Here is a 16,669-nt window from a genome sequence, read left to right on the forward strand (position 1 = left end):
ATTATTATTATTATTATTATTATTATTATTATTATTATTATTATTATCGTATTTATTTTAAACTCTCGCCTCTCCCAAGGCCTAAAAAATTAATTTTGAATTTTGAAATGGGAGAGGCGGTACGAGTATTTCCCGGCAATGGCACAGTCGGCCGGGGTCAGGGACTCAGGTCCAAGAATCGGCGAACAATACGTGCCGTATCGAGCAGGACCGCCTTCTGCATTTGTGCTGGAAGCGACACGCCACAGAAATCCAACCGCCTCAAGCTGTTAGAAAGGCTGACTGGAATTAACCCATTTGCGGACAAAACAATTGGGATTATTTCAGTGGAGGCCACATCCCACATGTCGGTGATCTCGTGCGCCAGGTCGAGATACTTCCGGCGTTTCTCGGTTTCAGCTTTCACGAGACCCTCGTCATGCGGTATGGTGACGTCCACAAGAAATACCCTCGACTGCGATCGATCCAATATCACAATATCAGGCTTATTCGCAAGAATAGTCCTGTCCGTGATAATTGATCGATCCCAATAGATTTTGGTGCGGTCATCATTATTATTATTATTATTGTTACTATGTTAAATAGATTTACTGAAGATACGAATTTTTGTACGCAGAATATACTTTATGCCAATTGTGTAACGTGCAAACTAGATACAATATAGCGGGAATTCCCAAGACTGCGCGAGAATAATCTGGAAGACACGCGATCTGTTTTTCGCACACCAGGTACGTAAAGATTTTTTAATTTTTTTTTATACGAAATGACGGGACGAACACGTCGTGCGCCTGGTGATACGTGACACGCCTGTCCATATCAGTTGCAGTGAGTAGCAAAGATTTGAGGGGCAATGCCACTGCGCCCACGTCACCTTGTCACCGTGTCACCTCGTTACGTCACCTTGAGACATACGTTGAAAGGTCCCAAGTGCCTATTACTTCAACAGCACCCTTATTCAAATTCAAAATAATCTTTATTTCATAGATAAGCATTATTACACTTGAAATCATCACAATGGTTAAACTCTACCGCTCATTCGTAAGGCAGATTCCCCTGAGAAGAATGAGCAAGAAACTCTAGGGGTTGCTCTTTGTAAATAACATTTACAATATTTTTTTTATATTTGAAACATCAGAGATCGAGACTACCTCCATGAACTAAAGGGGTACTACCACGGATTTTTGTCATCCAAGTCCGCAGAAGTTGTATAATAACCTTTAGTATAAAGTTTTTGTTTCACTATAGTTTTAAACCCCGTGAAAGGCAAATTTTGTATATCAGCCGGAATCTTGTTATAGAAGCGTATACATTGCCCCTGAAATGATTTTTTGACTTTGTGAAGACGACTATCAAAAAAAGCTAGTTTATTTTTATTCCTCGTATTAATGTTATGTCTGCACTATTTTTCATACAGAAATTACTATTCCTATTAACATAAATTACATTTTCATAAATGTACTGTGAAGCTAGTGTAAGAATGTTAATTTCCTTAAACTTATCTCTCAAAGATACATTGGGGCCCAGATTGTAAACTGCACGTTTCTGCAGGACAAAGATTCTATTGATATCGGCGGCATTACCCCAAAGCAAAATGCCATATGTCATTAGACTGTGAAAATAGCTGAAGTAAACTAATCTAGCGGTTTCGACGTCTCAAAGTTTCCTAATTTTTTAAATCGCGTACACTGCAGAGCCGAGCCGTTTTGATAACTTAGTTATATGGGGACCCCATTGCAATTTAGCATCTAACGTTATATTAACTATTTTTAGATGCTAGACCTAAAGTAAGGTGTGTCATCGCCACCATTAGTGTCCCATCGCTGAGCAGTTGCTGTTTGGTATGGAGTATTGGACCTTGAGATGTGGCTGTACTGTCGAATGCTTGGCATATCGTGTGTACAAAAGGCCACCAAAGTTGAGGTTCGTCGTCGAATGGGAAAACAATTGGAAATACTCAGAACTAATAATAATAAAAACACACACTCATAGCACTAGGGAAACCCTGTATCGCAGGTGCCATGGACACACACACACATAGACAACCACAAAATTACACACAAACTCACGAGAGAAATAAATGTAGGCCATACACATATTTCACCCGGCCTGGGAATCGAACCCAGGACCTCTGCATGGCAGTTCGGCATGGTAACCGTTCAGCCACGGAGGCAGTTAATCAATCACTTTGAAAAAAATATATAGCAAAATTGAACATATACACTGATTACTATACGTTGTGAAAACCATGTGAAAACACGATTCCTTAAAATTTTCACGACAGAAAAAAAACACAACCGTATCTCGAAATTTTACAAGAAACCCGCTGTATTCAATAGGTACCTACTACACCCCGAATGAGCCCTATAGTAGGTCGCTGCAGAGACAAGATGTGTAAACAGAGGTTCAAGGATGCTAGTCTAACCTAATGTGACTCCGGCGCCCCAACACAGTCCATACAGCAGCATTTTTTTCGAATTCCGGATTTCCGGACGAAAGAAATTCCTCTCTTTATTTTATTTATGAAGATAAATAGGTAAGGCCGTCAAAAATGGTACTTTTGTTTGGTTAGTGTTCAGTTTTTTTAAAATAAAAAGTATTAAAATAATTTACTATGAACATTTCCCTTTTAAATTACGACATTTCAGCTAGTAGTTTGAATTTATGAACATCTGTTATATACTGTGTGTTTGAATTTAAATAAAATATTTTTAGATCACAACAATTCTCATGTAAACTAAGGGTCGTAGTCCAGAACTCTACTCAATGCTCCAGTCAGGACTTGAGTATGATTTAAAGCATCAGAAACATACTCAAATCCTTGCCATTAGGGTCGTAATTCCAGTGCTTGAAATCAAACTCAAGTTCCGACTTTAGCATTGTGTAGAGTTCTAGAATACGACCCTAAAACATCCTAAAATTCCCCTCGTTTTTTTTCTGAAGTTCTACTATCAAATGTCGCCGTTCCGTCAATGTGACTGTCAATATGGGTGTCAAAATCTAGGGAGGGGCGGAAAGTGCCCATTCTCGTTACTTTTTATTCTTTGTTTTGGTAAAAGGTCAGTTATCTACTGCATTTTTACATGGCTCTATTAGAATACTTTAAAATCCAACTTTGACAGGAAATAGCACCGGACAGTGTGGTGTGGGATTCTAAGGGTCATATTCTAGAACTCTATTCAATGCTCAAGTCAGGACTTGAGTATGATTCAAAGCACTAGAGATCATACTCAAGTCCTTGCCATTAGGGTCGTATTTCAGAAATGAACTACGACACTACTCAAAGTATATCGAAAACGCCTTGAATTGGAGAAATAGCAAAATCAACCATTAAAATAATTGCTCCTACATTAAAGTTAGGCGCTATTTATAAAAATGAATCTTCATGCGTGAGCAGCCATCCTTCGAGGTGGATGATTTTCTTCAATGATGATTGATCTTCAACTTCACTATGGAAGTACCCCCTTTCCAACAAAAATAGAATCATGAAAATCGGTTCACAAATACCGGAATTACCGCGTAACATACATACAAAAAAAAGAACATAGTCGAATTGAGAACCTCCTCCTTTTTTGAAGTCGGTTAAGAAGCATCCAGATAGATATTAGGAATCATAACGTCACCTCTGTTCAAATTGCACTACAAACCGATCGTAACTTAAAGTCTGCAATTAGAGGCACAGAAATAAGTAATTTACAAGACAGTAATGTAAAGCAAACTGATAGGTCGAGGATACTTAGCATTTGCACCGAATTTTATAAAAATCTTTATTCTGACCCCGCCAACCCAGACCAGCAACAAGCCCCAACAGCGTACATATGTTCCGAAAACACAGAACCGATAACGAAGTTCGAAGTGCACCGAGATCTACTCAGCATGAAGTACAGCAGAAGTCCAGGCCATGATAATATCACCACAGTAGCACTCAAAATTGGTGAACCAGCTCTTTTTCCTTACATCACACAACTTTTCAATTCTATTTTAAATACAGGCATTTTTCCAAGGGACTTTTGTCATTCGAACATAGTTTTACTTCATAAAAAAGCTGACAAATCAGATATAGGCAATTACCGACCTATCAGTCTTGTTTCTCATCTCTGCAAAACTTTTATTAAAATAATAGAAAATAGAATATCTGGCACTCTAGACCTATACCAACCTGCAGAACAGGCTGGATTTCGTCGTGGGCTCTCCAACACAGACCACCTACATGCGATAAACCAGGTCTTAGACAAGCATTTAGAATACCAACTACCTTTGTACCTTGCAATCATCGACTATTCTAAGGCGTTTGATAGTCTTATTCCCAATTCCACCTTTCAATCGCTGCATAACCAACAAATAGAACCCACCTATATACTCCTTCTTCAAACATCTATCGCAAAAGCACCACTGCAGTCAAATTGCAAATCTCCGGACCATCTTTTCCAAAACAGAAAGGAGTAAAGCAGGGCGATCCACTGTCTCCTAAACTCTTCACCGCCACCTTAAAAGAGGTCTTCAAGCAATTAGCAGAAAGCTGGATGGCGAAGGGAATTGTGATCGGAGATAAAAGACTGGTTAGTCTTTTATCTCCGTTTAATCTCCGTTTCGCCGACGACATCGTGTTATTCTACTCTTCTGCAGCAGAGCTTGGTGAAATGGTCAACCAACTTAACAACGCAAGCCTCGGGATTGGTCTGAGGATGAATATGTCAAAGACCAAGGTTATGACTAACAGTACGCAACAGTGTGAGCGTGGGAGGTTCGGGTATTGAGTACGTCCAGGAGTATATTTACCTTGGCCAAATAGTCTCTCTCGGACAGGCAAGACAAGTAAAAGAAGTTGCAAAACGCACGGAAAATGCCTGGAGAAGTTTCTGCTCAATGAAAGACCTGTTGAAGGGAAAATTACCACTATCCCTCAAAAGAAAGCTCATGGACGTGCGCATTCTCCCCTTCCCTACTTACGGTGCTCAAACTTGGTCTTTGACGAATCGTCAGAAGTTCGCATTAGGGGTGTGTCAGCGAGTAAAATATTATACAGGGTTATTTTAGAAACAGTAACAATCTCGCAGGTCCATGTTACTGGCATCATAAACAACAACTTTTGTTCCATGACATTCCCATCCCCGCCCCGTCCTGCACAGAGTTATTAACGTTTAGATCGATCTATTTAAATCTGTTTATTTTTGTATGAAAGTAAAATTTGAAGAGTTATAGTTATGGAACAAAAGTTATTGTTTCATAAAAATAATGTTAGTAATAATTAGGTTGTTAGTATTTTAAAAATAACCCTGTATACAGAAATAGAAACAACCTGAACGTATGAATTTCCGTCACACAGAAGCTGTATGAATCTATAGTATCTATAACATTTTTAATTTTTATTTCTCGTGGTAATGTTGTCTTTTACTATTTTAAATCAAAGAATTATTTATTATTCACATATTCATTCATGGATGTAGTTACTGAGTTGTCAGTGAAAGAAACTTATCTTCCAGAGAAATCCTACCTTGAGATAGCCCGCTTTTTAGACCTTGTTCAGTCAAGAGCATGCCAAGCTTGACAAGCTTTGAACTTGAAACCGTAAAAATTTAAGCGTCAAGCTTGAAGACGCAAGGTATAATAGGCCCTTGTATAATAGGCAGCGGAAAGATTGATAAGTTGCCAGACTTGTGCGTCCTGGTTTTGATTGAAATCGGAATGGATCCAATCGGGTAGTCTCAAAATAAGAGGGGTTTCCGAGCGAAAATATGAACCTGATTCCTACTATATCTTTCTAATTTGTGAATTAAATCAACTATTGTTCCAATTTGAAATGTCAAAAGTTTCCGATCGGCCAGTTGTGAATCGCAATTATGCGCCTCGACTCGGAATAGACGCAGTTTCCGATCGGAAAAGACGCAGTTTCAAAATCAAAAGCTAAAAAGTAGACAATTTTATTGTTTTTGCTTTTCTTATGGCGGTGCGTTCCCATTGCAAGGATCGTGATGTCAAACGCGCCGATTTGCCGATACGGACGATCTCGAGAAATGGACGAGTGGACTCGGGCCGACGCGGGTGGACGCGTATTCGGGTATGTATAGGGAGCTAGGCTGCTTTTGAAGTTTTCGACCACCGGCGGATCCGAACGGGCAGCCCTCTGAACCACGGAGCGTTTGTGGCCATTACTGCGTTTCGTTTATGAAGGTTAAAGGTGATGATAAAATTACAAGGAGTTTTCAACTTATGTCTCAGAGTGACGTGCGCAGTGGCTGTGCCCCTCAAATCGTTGAAATTGAAAGCTGCTGCAATTGTTGTAGACAGGCGTGTCGCTTACCACCAGGTTCACGCCTTGTTCGTCAACTACTAGAAAAAACTAGTTGAAAACTTAACCATCTCAGTCAGCCATGAACGCGAGACCTGTAAAAGGCCTGAAACGTAGGTTTGTTTGAAAAACAAATATACGCGATTAACGTCCTAAAAAATAGTTTTCCACAATTCAATTTAGTGGGTATAAAATTTGAATTATTGTCTGACCAGAAGCCATTAAAAACACTATTTAGGGAACATGAAAGTATATCACAAATGGCAGCTCGGAACTGTTGCACATTTAAACATATTAAAGGATTAAATAATACAACTCGTTGGCGATAGCGCCGATCCGCATACACAGCAGAAGTTGGTCAAATTTAATGAAAAGTTTTTTCATACAAAATTAATAACATTTTACTAAATTTGACTAACTTCTGCTGTCCCGATTCTTTCTTCCAATATAATAAAATCATTCTTATAAAAAACAGAGTATTAAAAAAATTTACAATTTTTCATTTGATTAAAATGTTAAATGTAACATTTGATTTCACCAACTTGTGTTGTTCCAAGTTTTTCATCCCATACATTGACTTACAATTATATGGACGTCGGGTCGGCGCTAAAAAGTGTCCGAACTTATAGGGCGTTAAAATCGTATACAGAGCGTCATTCACGCTTTAGTCTTTGTTTGTTCGACTGACAGCGAAGCAAGCAAAATTAGACAGTACTGCGATGACATTACAATTTAAATTCAACGTTTTAGCTTTTTCATATTCCTTTACATATCACTACGTTTAAATAGGTTGACTTGGGACATGTATGGTTTTTGTATTAGACCCGTCGTCCATTTATTTGTAAGTCAATGATCCCATACAATGAAATGAACACATTGTATTTAAAACTCAATTAAAAGATAGTTTTATTACTTTATATAAAGCAGTCTCTCTACCTCTTAAAGTAAGCCAACTAGCCCTACGAATGTCATATTCAACATATGGGAGCGTTTAACGTTAAATAGATATAATAGATATATTCAGGCGTTACTTTGCGGAAGTCCATGTTAATAAAAATGGAAGTAAATTAATTTCCTACTCCGCGAACCCAGTGAAGGTTGAATCAGGCAAAATAGCTGTGCTTGTGTTGAATATTTTTTCAAGCAGTTAATTATATATAAAGTTATAAAAATCAATAACACAAGCGCAACTACAGTCACTAACCACCACCAAAAATATACCCGACACGTGTTTCGCATCTCCACGAGGCATCCTCAGAGGCTGTTGACTGCTCGACTCTCAGCCGAAGAATGAGGTCTCTCAAATATAGTGTACGATCTATGGTGAGCCCGTTCAGAACGGTTGGTGTATACCCCGCTGCCCCTAGCAACACTGGGAGTAGCGGGGCACTTAATTTACTTCCATTTTTATTGAATAGATGTCTAATTTTATTTAAAAAAACTTATTGATGTCAATTTAGTCATTACGTACTTTTGATCAGCTTAGAGATTTTTGATATCTGTTATTTTTACCCTGTTTTCGTTAAAGCTTCAAACATAGAGCAGGACAATATTGTAACCGAAAATGTCACCATCATCATCAACCCATTTATACGTCTCACCGCTGGGTACGGGTCTCCTGTCAGACGAGGGTGTTAGTCTAAATGCTGGTTGGGGACTTAATATGTTTTCCGAGGGGTTGTGAACCTTCGACGTGCAAGTTTCATTGGGACGTTTGCTTCACCGAAAAACTCTTGGTAAGTTTCAAATTAAATTTTAAACGAAACTCAAGAGGTGCGAAACTGGATTCGAACCCACGGCGCCGCTGCTTGACAGGTAACCTAAGTTGCTAACCTTAAAAACGTGACCACCACGTTTTTTACCGTGATACAAACTTTTAACCGAAAATGTAAGCCTTTATTAGTAAGGTGGTGGTTTCCACACTTGTCCGGTTCAAGAAGAGTGAGGAAGGCGTTTAATATGTGAGGGAGTATTGTGATATATCCGGATATGAATATGTCAACAAAACAATCACTTTTAGAAAATGACGCCTCTAACTTGTGAGAGAAATAAAAAGGTAATTAGAAATCGTTTTATTTTAAGTGTTATATACACCATACAGGTTAAACGGTACAAAGCGACATAAGCATAGGTACACGTTTTAGGCCCATTTAGATGGAGAGAGTTTATCGCACGCTTTGTGACGAAAAATCGTACGCGAAAATCGTAAGCAATAATCGCCATAAGATTATCGTATGTATCATAATGTTTACATTCAGGCAAGAACTAAAATCTCGCCTACGATTATGTCATTCGAGATTCGCAAGCATCTTAATCGCCTCCTCGACTGTTTACAGAGAAATATGTAAGTAGTAAGGAGATTCTTGCTTACCAGTTTTCGACTTGTCTTGTTCGAACCATCGATTACTGCGGTACTGATTATGGATATGTCAAAATGACGCAAAAATCATTCAAATTTGGAACTGCTGATATTATTAAGTTCGTTGCACTGTATAGAATTTTTTTTTTATATTTTTTTTTTATAACATATCTTAACCCAAAATTTTATTTAGCTCTCGGTTCATTAATTCTTGTCTTAGAAAAGCAGTAATAATCAAAACAACCTCGCGCACTGCGCTCATAGTGGAAACTGCTGGCACAAAAACTCGAAATACGATTTTTAGTTTCAAATTCTGTTTACACGGAGACGTTCTATATTCAAAGGCGAGGCGATTATCACTCACGTGGAAGGGCGATAATCGCGAATGTTTAGACGAGGAAAGTTTTCCATATTTTTTCGATAATCGTATCTTCGAGACGAGAAACTCTCACCATCTAAATGTGCCTTTAAAGTAAACAAAAAATATGTCTTCACAGAGTTATAAATAACCAATACATAGGAATAGGATTCTTACTTACTAGCGTTTTAATTTATATATAATATTTGTCATAAAATTCCCAGTACCATACCAATACAGTGCAACACTTTCATGTTATTATCAACGACCAAAACCCCGAACCCTGAATGGCATGTCAAACTTGGGTTTGTTATATCGTCGGGGATAATGTAAATCCGTGTATGTAATATTGGTAAAAGCGCGTATCTGTACTAAACCAAATTTTCCAGGAGAAATATTTAAAGTTATTCCTTTGTTATTTCAATGGCCACGATTTTCATTTTTGCATAGAAAGCATTAATTTATGATGTCTACGGACTCATAAGAGCAGGTTCCCGTAAATCAGGCTAATTTGGTTGTCACGACATTTATGCGGATTTTGGTTTGTCCCCGATGATATTACTGTTTGTTCATTTATAAGTATAAGCAACCAATTAAACGAGTGATGGTTGAGAAAGTCAGCAATGTAACATACCAATACTTCCTTATTTAATCTTTACCATAAGTAACTTAAGCGTGAAACATACAGAGAGCGGGTGCGGGTCGGTTACGGGTCGGGTGTGGGTCGGGTGAGGGTCGGGTGCGTGTCGTGTCAGAAGCCGGGCTGGTCTAATCCCGTGTATTTATATGGACGATAACACACCGAGAGCGGGCGAGAGACGGGCGCACATCAGGGATGTGCTGTGCCGCCAGAGCCATGGCCCCCTCTGCACCCCCACGCTACGCCACTGATTCAGACTAGTAAGTCCTTTGTTGTACTCACGCCCATAGAAATTGTGAAAAGCAGGGCTTTGGCCATACTACAAATTGAAAAACACTGGCTCGACCACGTTACTTTCAACTCACTGTAGCACACGAATATTTACTTCTACTTACATAAACTACATACTAAACGTATAAAAGCCGTTTTTTTTATAAGACAATAATTAATTATAGTCGTCACCAAATACGAGGTCAAATTTGACAGCTAAAAAAGGGGATAGTACGTAATTTTGAATGCGATCAACGAAATAATAAACAAACAATTATTAGCATAATTGAGTTTTGAAAAAATACACAAATTTTATTGAAATACACATTATATAATGTGACAAAACATATTTGAAGTACTGTTTTCGCACGAATTCCAAAGTAAAATGCAATTTTGAGTTACCCCGAAACGCCCTGAAAACAGTTACGTTCTCAAACTTTTTTTTTAAATAATAGTGTTGTAAGCAATTAATCGCCAGATTTCACTTCGATTTCTCGGAAAAGCTGTTTTATCTGATCGTTTGTTGTTGACATTGACAACTTCTAGCTTATTGCCAGCCGAATAATTGAAAATGTATGAAATCCTTGGTTTCTTGGTAATTTAATCTTTTCATGTAGTAGTTTTATCGATGAACATACTTACACTAAATTATCTTAATAAACCATTTATGAATAATCAAAATTAAAAGAATTGGATACAGTTCATCGGAATGTGGGAGGATAAAAGTAATTGCTACAGAATTGCAAGGAATTCTGTAAATGAATTGCTTTTAACGGAATTGCACCATTTTGGCCTTTTAGGCCCCCTGAATAACAATGAACCGAAAAATAATATAAACAATCACAAACTCTTAAAATGTTGTATCGATTTCTCGTGAAAATCGTATAATGTGATTACCGAAATGACTAGTCCACATCCCTATTCGCGTCACGATGACAAGTGTCAAATTTGGCTTCTTATTTGGTGACGACTATAGTCATTCATTCAGCCTTATGGTATTTTCAATACAGGCTATAATAATATTATATTCATATATTTACCCTTTAAATTGGTAATAAAAAAGTAAAAAACTTACTACGATTTATCTAAATATTTGGGATAAATAGAACTCTCAAATACTGTAACTTTAAGATGTCATGTATTTACTATTATTATTTCCTTAATGGCGGCCACTTGGGCCTGTGTCAGTGAATCACGATGACTAAATTTACAAGCTGTCAATCAAAATTTGACAGGTCGTAAACAAAAGTTCTCGTAATTTTTTAAAAGACAGACAGATACATTGCAATCAATTTTAGTTTGCGTTTACCTGAATCTTAAAGCATGGAAAAAAATAAAGAATCGATGTCATTTTGACATGTGATGTCAATCACTACACGCAGGGCTATATCACCGATTGCGGTCGCACCTTTAGTAAACGCACACACTTTTATGAATATGAAAATATCCAAACAAACATTTTGATTATAATTTAGACAATAATAATAAAAGTTTAAATGCTGCAAATTTTGTCCTAAAGGTAAATTTTAAAACCGTTGATTTTTGTGACGGTACATTACAATAATACCTATATTAGATTAATACCCTAATATAGGCTATATTGGCTGAGGATGCCTCGTGGAGAGGCGAAATAAGTGTCGGGTATATTTTTGGTGATGGTTAGTGACTGTAGTTGCGCTTGTGTTATTTATTTTTATAACTTTATATACATATAATTCACTGCATGAAAAATATTCAACATAAGCGCAGCTATTTTGCATGATTTAACCTTCACTGGGTTCGCGGAATAGCAAATTAATTTACTTTCATTTTTATGTACCTTAACATGTTAAAAATTTGCATAGGCCGAATAAAATCGATAATTCACCAATTAATAAAAAGTAAATTATTTATGCATTCTATAGAAAATTTATACTTAACACAGAATGCATGTTCGTTCTATGAACTTGAAGCTAAGGTTACTTTACTTTGATTAAATTATTTCTATTAAAATTTACTTCAGTACATTGGATGTTAGGCTGCTAACAGATTGACTGCATGTTCAATCAACTTCACGCAGCCGCCAAACTGCAATCAACTTCACGCAGCCGAGACCACGACTGCATGCAGTTGATAATGACTTCTCGCATTAGCTGCATGCAGTCGAAACTTCATCTAGCCGAGATCGACTGCGTGAAGTTGCGTGTCTCGGCTGCGTGAAGTTGATTACGACTTCACGCATTAAATGCAAACATGAAGTCATTCTTTTAGCAGCCTTTACAGTGCCTTTATGGTTAATGTATAAAAAACGATAATACTTATTTTATACGTATTATAGTTTTTTAAACGTCATGACATTTTCAGTACAACTGGATGTAGTCGTAGTTCAATAATTTTTTATCACTTTTGCTGTCACCTGGTGGGGAATATTGAACTGGTCGCCAACCTTTACAACTGTAATTACAAATTCAGTTCCCAATAATAATCTTGAAATCGCAGCGGGCAAAGGCTGGTCCACCATGGCGCAATAAATGGCGGTCACCGGATAGTAATAAAACCTACTAGACATAGGTCTCAACAAAATCAAGTGCACGTCAACTGTGTCACCCCAGTCAACGAGTTGGACTCGCGCCTTTTCTTCCCCTAATATTTCTCTAATGATTCCCCTCTCGTATTTGCAGGTTGAGTGCATAAAAACAGCGACATGTTTGCCGACATTCATTTCGCCAATGGGTAATGGTTGTAATCGATCAGAAAAGTATGAGAAATTTACTCTTTGATTTAAATACACATTGTAATCCTTTTTATCGGCTACAAAGAAACCAGACAGGCTATTCCCCGATTGAACTCTCACATGTAGATTATCTCCAACCTTCAAGTCTTTATGAATGAAAAAATTCTTCTCTCCTTGGGGTGCATTGAATCTAGTTACAGCATTATCAGCATAACCATAGTGTGAGCATCCCGCGTACGCCATCATCTTTGACAATTCATCAGGGCATGAGTTCTGCAGCTCCACCACACATATGTCAGATCTCTTCTCTCTAACAGTCAACAAGGCTCTTTCTTTGCCAAGATAATATTTTAGGGACGGTGTGGCATCTTTACACCATTTACCTCGAAACGGAAAACAGTTTGCCAATTGACAGTGAACAGCTAATGGTGGGATCTCGTGATCCCTGCTGTTACCGATTGTACATATTTCATTGATAGGAATGTCTTTCTCAAAAAACCCATAGTCAATTGCGAAAATATCGCACTTCATGTCTTGTTCAGTGCCATCAATAAAGAAAACCTTCCCCCTTACATATTTATTTTCTATTCGAGACTTGTACAAAATTTTTACTTGAGGATATATGCCTATAGGGTCAATTGGAGTTCCGCGTTGTTCCACAACGGCCATGTGCGGGTCCAAAATCCGTATACGGACAAAAAAGCTCTGAGGGTTATTTACATGAGTCACCCCCACCCACGTCTTGGAGCCAACTTCGAAGTGATGCTTGTCGATGATCTGCCTCATCTGATCTACAGGCGATGGAGATGCATCATCGGGAGCCATATTCCATGGCATCCTGAAAATGAAGAGGAATATAAGATTAATAACATATCACTTGGTATGGTATGGCACACAGTAAGGCAACAGTCTTCGAGCAGGGGGACCGGATCACAGTGGGCCCAAATTGATAATTTGGACATAGGAATAAGTTGTGGAGTAACGAGCAAATTTTTTTTATGTGTTAGATATAACATTCCTAACAACTTTTATTCTTGTATAATTTCTTGAAAAGTTGATAGTTTCGGAGAAAAATAATAATTTTTTTTATAGAGAAATATACATTTTATTTTTTATCTCAAAATGTACTAAAATGTAACTTATGAGGGTTACTTACAGTATAGTTCCAACCATTTTCTATGTAGAAAAAAATAATCCGTCTGCTTGTACTTGCGGCTTTGTAATTACATAAGAATAAAAGTTATCAGGAATGTTATTATTTATCATATGAAAAAAATCAGCTCTGTATTCCTAAAACTTGATTAAAAAATGGCGGAAATAAAAAGTAGAAATTTTAGGCTAAATTATTATTTAATCATGGGAACAATTTTAGGAATACAGAATTGAATTTTTTTCATATGATACATAGTAACAGTCCTCATAATTTTTATTCTTATGAAATTTCTTGAAAAGCTGATTGTTTCAGAGGAAATAAATTTTTAGAGTTTTTTCTGTTTGGAGAAATAAAACATTTTATTTTTTATCTCGAAATGTAGAAAAATGTAATGTGTGTGGTTTGTTCACAATATAGGTCCAATCATTCTCTTTATAGAAAAAAATAATAAATACTTGCGGTTTTACGAGTAAAAGGTGGCAAATTTTTAGATTTATTATTTATTTTTTAACGCAATATATTAGTTTCTACTTTTTCGTGTTATTGTTATAACACTCTCTAAATTACACTAAAATTAATTTTTCTTTGACCGAAGCTCATGTATTTTGTTAAAAAAGTATATAAAAAAGTTGATAATTTAGCCGTACCTTTACTTACAAAGCCGCAAGTAGATGCAGAAAGATTATTTTTTTCTACATAGAAAATTATTGGAACTATACTGCAAGAAACCCAAGCACATTACATTTTCTTATATTTTGAGATAAAGATAAAATGTATATTTCTCCATACAAAAAAAAATATTTTTTTTTTCTCTGAAACTATCAACTTTTCAAGAAATTATACAAGTCTAAAAGTTGTCAGGAATGTTATTATCTATCACATTAAAAAAAATAGCTCGATATTCCACAAGTTATTCCTATGTCCAAGAATTATCAATTTGGGCCCACTGTGCGGATGCCCAAGCCCAAGGGCGTGAGGAAGACGTAAGTGGCTACGGTAGACGGCCACCATAATTTGGGTGGTTAGTTCTCTAACAAAAAATAAATAAAAATAAGTTTGTGCCGTCATGCTCTACCTACGTGACAATTTCGAGCTACCAAACAGCTCTCATTACTACTCATTGACGAATTAATGTAAATGGCGGGCGAAATATAGATGGCGGGACTTGATATAGGCACATTGTAAAAAAATTAAATTGTTCATTATTAAACTGAGCAACACTTACAACTTAGAATTATAAGCGTGCTTATGTGTTTTTATTAAAACTCCAAATACTAGTGCTGGTTCCTACACTTATGTACGTTAGGTTCGGCAGACGAAGCATGAAAATAGAATTAATGCAGTAGAAATGAGAGCTTTGAGGAGTATGGCTGGAGTGACTCGGATGGATAAATTACGGAACAGTGTGATAAGAGAGCATTGCGGCGTGGAAGAAGATATAGTGATAGAGAAAGGGATGCTTAGATGGTTCGGACATGTAGAGAGAATGAATGAAAGAAGAGTGACGAAACAGATTTATAAGGCGAGTGTGAGCGGGCAAGTTGGCATGGGCCGACCAAGGAGCACTTATCATGACCAAATTGAGACCATCCTAAAGAAGGGCCAGGTCAAGAGTACCCTTAACCGACGGGCGTGTATGAAAGCATTGATGCGTGTTGATGAGGCGAAAGATGTGTGTCAGGACCGTACCAAGTGGAAGACTGTTGTCTCTGCCTACCCCGATGGGGAAAAGGCGTGAAGTATATGCATGTATGTATGTAAATATAATTGGTTGACCGGCAGTTGTAAATTAAACAAATTATTTTGTTTTCAATGTCTCTTATTAGCTGATGCGGGAAGTGTTTGGAATCGAATGGGCTTTTCCGATATTAATAATCTCACAAATTCAATTTCAACTATTAACTCTGTGTCACATTTTTTTACCTTTCTCGTGTTGGTTGCATCCGCAGAAGATAGTTATCACGCACGCGAAAAAAAGATCATAAAATTTGGCTATAATTCCAATAGAAAAAAATTTGCTTCCCAAAATTCAACAATGTTTAAGTAACATAAGTGATGACACACATGGTAAAGGTGGTATACACTAACAACGAGGAATTGCATTAACGCCATTCAGCGCCCACGCTCTATTACTATGCATACCTTTTACGAAAAAAATCAGTTTTTGTTAAGGTAGGTGATCTTTTTAACCAGCCTTACTAACGACAGTTATTTACGCCTCGCCACCGATCTCTAGTTAGCAATGTTCTGTCTGTAGTTAGTTTTAACTTACAATTTAAATGCTCGAATTCTTAATCTATGATCTGATTATAGTTCCTGAAACACCAATGTGTTACAATCTGGCTTGAATTAAGCACCCTGATACCTGCCTACAGTGCCAAACACTGTAGAGAAGCTCTGTCATTGGACTGGAATGGCATCAGATGCTCACTAGAGCCTTAACAGGACCCTGAGGCTTGAACTAGCACATGTCAAATATTTGGCAGAGATAGAATAGAGAGTGTAGATTCTGCCACGAGGCAGACGAAACTCCTGCTCATCATCTCACTCAATGTTACTCCCTGATGGGCGTACGAAGCTCCATACTGGGAAGGCACTAGCCACAAGTTCTTCAATGTTATCGGCCTTGGCTCTGAACTGTAATTAGTGGTGATCACAATAGATCAGCTTGCACTTGACAACTAACATAGTATTATCTCAAAAATTGCGTTATATTATATTTTGTCTCAAAATCGCGTTATATTAATAATTTATCTCCAAAATACCGCTATATTGATGTGTCATTCAAATACGATTTATTTTCAAAATGACAGGACAACACTGCCGCTTTGAAACTAAATAGGTAATATTAATATAAATTACAGCCATTTTGAGATAATAATAGGAGTTA

The 16,669-nt window shown here is 37.2% G+C and overlaps 1 protein-coding gene across 1 annotated transcript in view; it reads right to left on the reverse strand.

Moving 5' to 3' along the window:
- Positions 1–12,068: 12,068 nt before the first annotated feature.
- LOC113239240 (tudor domain-containing protein 1-like) overlaps positions 12,069–16,669 on the reverse strand; it is a 6,809-nt gene continuing 2,208 nt past the window's right edge. Inside the window, exon 3 of the mRNA XM_026476160.1 lies at positions 12,069–13,464. Within this exon, the coding sequence (XP_026331945.1) occupies positions 12,279–13,464 (1,186 nt within the window). The 3' untranslated portion in view covers positions 12,069–12,278. The remainder of the gene's footprint in view (positions 13,465–16,669) is intronic.

The sequence above is a fragment of the Hyposmocoma kahamanoa genome, unplaced genomic scaffold, assembly GCF_003589595.1.
Source record: "Hyposmocoma kahamanoa isolate Upper Pololo Valley unplaced genomic scaffold, ASM358959v1 99702, whole genome shotgun sequence".
NCBI lineage: Eukaryota > Metazoa > Arthropoda > Insecta > Lepidoptera > Cosmopterigidae > Hyposmocoma > Hyposmocoma kahamanoa.